Consider the following 5,000-nt stretch of genomic DNA (forward strand, 5'->3'; position numbering starts at 1 on the left):
GGGGTTGGGGGGTGCACATGTTAAGAATAAGACCTCGCATTCTTTTAACTCTTTGAAGACGTAGCGGGAACTTACGTCCGATTAGCAGCAGAGCGAAGACAATATCTCGGTACCCGATACGGTAGGCTACATTTCGAACCATCGTGCACAAATCAGAAACACGAGTTTTGCATATTTCATGACATGCCTATTGTTACATGCCTTTTTAAAGTTTCAAATAAAGAAAACAAAGCACAAAAAAATGTGTTTGAATGATAAAGTTACGCCCCAAAACAGCACATCTTCACAAATAATTTGTCGAATGACCGGAATGTGCGTCTTCATTGAGTTAAACCAAATTGTTGTTCCTGTGGCTCGCTCTGGCGTCACCCACGACCTCATTCTGTCAAAGATCCAAGCTCTAGCAAACACAGCCTTACATTTTGATCCTTTGTGATAACATATAAATACCGCGTGCACCGATGCTGAACGCTGCTTTATAAATTAGATCGGGACGCTATTACACGACATGTCTGTAGACCTTGACCTACTCAAGACTGTAGAAGTTCCAAGTTGTCGGTCTTGAGTGGGGCCAATACTCGCTAGCCATAATGATATACTTGAATTTAATACATTTATTGTAATTATAATATACAACACTGCACTACCCTAGAATTACAAAGTTCTATCTGCTCAGCAGGCCTACCTACTTTAAGAAATTTGACTTTTAAAAAATCGAGTTTCATATCAAGCCGAGCCTTTTCAAATGAAATTCTTTGCAGATTTTGATAACGACTCCGGATTATCTTACGATTTTGATGGAGCAGATATATAAATAATATATATAAATATATATAATATATAATACAATAAAGTTTCTGACCTCATGGTCTTAGTAACTCAAAACGGCCAGACATGTCTGATAAAACTTTGTAATTCGTACTGTTATGGCCGCCTCTTTTTACTTTCTATTTAGGGACAATAAAAACTTTGCTGCCAATCGGGCGCACCACGGGCGCGCAGATGTAGATCATAACCCTAGTCAAAGATTCTCTACTGATAGATAGATCTAGTAGTGCGGTCAAAAATTCGTGTGGCGCTACTTATTGTCAAATTATACCTCCTTTTAACTGTCAAACATAAACTCTCCAGTTTTTGCACAGTGACTTGTATCGATTTGTCTTAACAAATCAACATTTTTTTGTAAACACCTGCTATCTGTATTCTAGGAAATTCCTTAATAAATACCCTATCGCATATCGTTGCGATTATTTTAAAAATGACAGACTTGCTTTTAAAAGCGATATTGCTCGAGGTGTAAACTTTTAAAAATCTGTTAATCTGTAGAAACCATCCACTGGGATTTTTTATTAGCATTTATAAAGGGATTTTCGAGAATAATACAGTGTGCAGGAGTTTGAAAATAATATTAACCTGTTGAGACAAATTAATATAAGTCATGTTGCAAAAGTTGGAGAATCTGTGTTCGATAGTGAAGGATAATATTTGACAATAAGTTGCGCCACGAACTGTTGACCTCGCTACAGTCGGTATGATCTATTAAAGTTACCGTAAACTGATGTGACTTGGTGGGTGGTTGGCGGGTGCTCTGGTGTGGTTTGCTCCTTCTTTCCTCTTAAACATCGATCGTCCTTATCTCTCCTCCTTCTTTTTTTACGTTTGTTGTTACTCTCTTGTAACACTTCTAATCTTCGGCACTTATATGACCTTATTGTGTTGCAAGTGCCGTAAAACTCTTTACTAAACTAAACTAACTGATGTGACTTGGGTACCCCAAGGTGACTAAGGCAGGGAACCGGGAAAAAATTTAATGTTCTGATAATTGGTCGCTTTTAAGGACAAGGGGTTATCCCGAAAAATGCTGTTTTGAGAAAATCGAAAATCGAAGGTAAAGTTTTTGCCCCTTGTTCAGTGCCTTTAAAAGACAAAGAAAGTTTTATATCTAAACAAATATACACACTAGTGAAACCAAACTTCTCCTATAGGTAGGGCAATGCCCACTTTTGGTGTAAGTCAAGATTTCTGGAAACCCCGAAATCTGGGTTAGCCCGCTTGTCCTTGAAAGCGACCAATTTTGAGATGTTTTTTCGATATCAAAAGTGTTTTAGTGATTTTGAAACGCATTATCTAAAAATGTAATTAATTTGTGGTTTATTTACATGAAAATATCTTATCAGAACTGTTTTTTGAGGACCTGAGGCTTGTTTGAAGATGGCTATCGCCTGCATTTGAAATCAACCTCTGCAAGATTCCTTCAAGCTTTGGTGAGTATCTCCTAATAATATATTACACTTAAAATGTTTTAATGTGGGCTTTACATTAAGCTCTTAGACAGTCAGATGAGCCATAGATGGTGTATTTGAGAGAAAATATATGTGAGGCATCGTGGTGAAATCAGGCTCTCGTCAAAGATACTGACATTGTTCAGCCCGTTTGGCAATTTTTATGGAATTTTTGTTTTTTGACTCAACACCGTTTATATCAATAATAAGACACATCTCTGCTTGGATTTTACTGAAAACGTTGATTATAGGGGGGGGGGGTAAATTTTCCGTTTCTAAAGACTCTCAAGCTTAATGAAATCACCAAACATTTTCCGCCATTTTCTCACTAATTTTATTTCTGAAACCAGACAACACCCACCTCATTCAATAGCAAACTTCTCCACGTCTATTCAAGATAGATGGGTATTTTTTTCATTGAAAGCAAGACAAATGAAAAAGCTTCAAGATGATACCAAAAGCTCCATTTGCCTAGAAATTGACGAAGGCCTAAAGTTTTGACAGGGGGTGCCCTAGTCACCCTGGTGTCCATTGACACGGTCGCGATGACTAAGCCTAAAGTAACCTGAGCTGGTGACTGTTTCTTTGTTCATTAAATGATATTTTGTGATGTTTCATATACTTTAAAGAACAATTCACACACAATACCTTTTCTGTCCATTTTTCTTTTCACCTCCCAACCCCATGCACCCCGCCACCCCTCTCTCTTTCTCTTTTACTCACTCGCTCCCCTGCGCCCTGTAATTTTGTAGTGATACATCTTTCCCTTTCAAAATATCAGGGTCGTAACATGTGGGTTTACTTGTCAGTTAGTTGTAGTAGAGATTTTACGGCACTCGCAACTGCATAAGGTCATATGAGCGCCAGAAGATTAGAGGTGTTACAAGAGAGTAACAAACATAAAAAAGAAGAAGGGGAAATAAGGACGATAGATGTTTGATAGGAAAGAAGAAGCAAACCACACCAGAGCACCCGCCAACCACCCACGTTTACCTGTCATGATCGAAAACGGGCAGTATGTATGTGTAATTAATTTGTGTATTATAAAACACAGATTTGTCATATAGGCCTTTTTGGTTACTATACCGGTACTTGTTCAACCATCAGGAACGCTTGATCTTATTGTCAAATTTAAAAAAAAAATGAAACCAGTGACCTGACATATTGCAATGAATATTGTTTAAAATATTGTTTTTTACCCTACAGTATCAGTAATCATTTTTACGTTGTTTTTTTTTCTGTTGTCTTTTTTCCAGATCGATTTTTATACACGTTGTAAAGACAACATGCTACGAAGCTACACAAGCCGAGACATGGGGCGCGAGTGTATGACAAAACTTCTGATGATGTACTCCAAAAAGCACAGGACGACGAACATGCTACCGGGAGTTCTCAGAAGAGTGTGAGTGCACAGTACAGAATCACACAATAAGAATACGACGTGTTTCAAAGATGATTTTTGGAACTGAACCCCGAGGCTGAAAGTCGACCATCTCCTGGAGGCCAGATTGTTCTTTCACACCAAAAGGACATGACCAGCTTTTCATTTCAGAAAGGAGTTTTCCATATGACACCCTAGACCTGCACCTATTCGTCAAGAGAATTCTTGGCAAAGGCAATTTTACAATTTCGAGGATCAAAGATGCCAGGGGAAGACTAGGCAAATTCTTTTATAAGTAGCTACCAGACCAGGACCGAAACTTAATGGCAGGATTTTGCAAATTATGAGAAAGTAACCATCTTGATAAACAACCTGTCCTCAACAGACGTCTACGCGATCCTTTAAGAGGGGGAGTGAGAGAAGGCTAACAATACTGGTACCGGAACTCATGTTTTTGAGACATTCTCGAATCTGCTCCTTGAAATCACCGACTCATTGTCAGTCTTGCATGCAATAGAAAATGACCATCTTCTGAACCAAGATTTGACACATATACACTGTTTGGCTCCCATCACCTGATATCATTCTGTGGCGTCAACTTCAACCTGGTGATGCAGTGGGTCCCTGGACTCTCAAACATACCTGAAAATGACAGAGCAGACACACTTGCCGAACGGGGATCTAGACAGGAACAACCCAACATTACAACTTCACGCAACACTGCAAAACAAATCATTAAAAGCAACAACAAACAAGATTGGATGAACAGATGGGCCGTGAGAAAGACAGGCAGAGCAGTTTTCAAACATATGACCACAACAAAACGAAATGACAATCAATATAAACCACCTACGGAGAAAGAAACAGACCACGATCTTCCGCCTACGAACAGAACATAATATACAGCTCAACTTCCACTTGAACAGAATAAATCCAGAACTTCCCCCAATGTGTCCCTTGTGTGACTCGATACATATAAAACTGTGGATCATCACCTGTTTCACTGCACAGCCCTAAATGACACCAGAGCTACCCTTCTCCCTCCGAGACCTAACATTGACAACACACTCTTCTATAGGACATAACAGCAACTGCAGACTGGTTGCAGAGATCATACCAACTCAGCAACTGCTTTTCTTCTTTTTTTTTCCCTCAGTCAACCCTTTGTCCACAAATCGTCCAACTTGACCAAGATGCCGCGGAACGTTGAGATCAAAGCTCGGGTGTCTGATCTAGAAAGTCTGAAGAAAACGACCAGAGCCTTGGCGAACGACGAGGGCACGATAATTGTTCAGGAAGACACGTTCTTCAATGCGCCAAACGGCCGCTTGAAACTC

The 5,000-nt window shown here is 39.4% G+C and overlaps 1 protein-coding gene across 1 annotated transcript in view; it reads left to right on the top strand.

Annotated features, from left to right (window-relative positions):
* The first annotated feature begins 2,163 nt into the window (after positions 1-2,163).
* The window catches only part of LOC101845581, a 6,493-nt gene continuing 3,656 nt past the window's right edge, over positions 2,164-5,000 (top strand). Inside the window, exons 1-3 of the mRNA XM_005110174.3 lie at positions 2,164-2,264; positions 3,539-3,684; positions 4,820-5,000. The exon at positions 4,820-5,000 is cut by the window's right edge and continues 12 nt beyond it. Of these exons, the coding sequence (XP_005110231.2) occupies positions 3,569-3,684; positions 4,820-5,000 (297 nt within the window). The 5' untranslated portion in view covers positions 2,164-2,264; positions 3,539-3,568. The remainder of the gene's footprint in view (positions 2,265-3,538; positions 3,685-4,819) is intronic.

This window comes from Aplysia californica, unplaced genomic scaffold (assembly GCF_000002075.1).
Source record: "Aplysia californica isolate F4 #8 unplaced genomic scaffold, AplCal3.0 scaffold00861, whole genome shotgun sequence".
In the NCBI taxonomy this organism is placed as follows: domain Eukaryota; kingdom Metazoa; phylum Mollusca; class Gastropoda; order Aplysiida; family Aplysiidae; genus Aplysia; species Aplysia californica.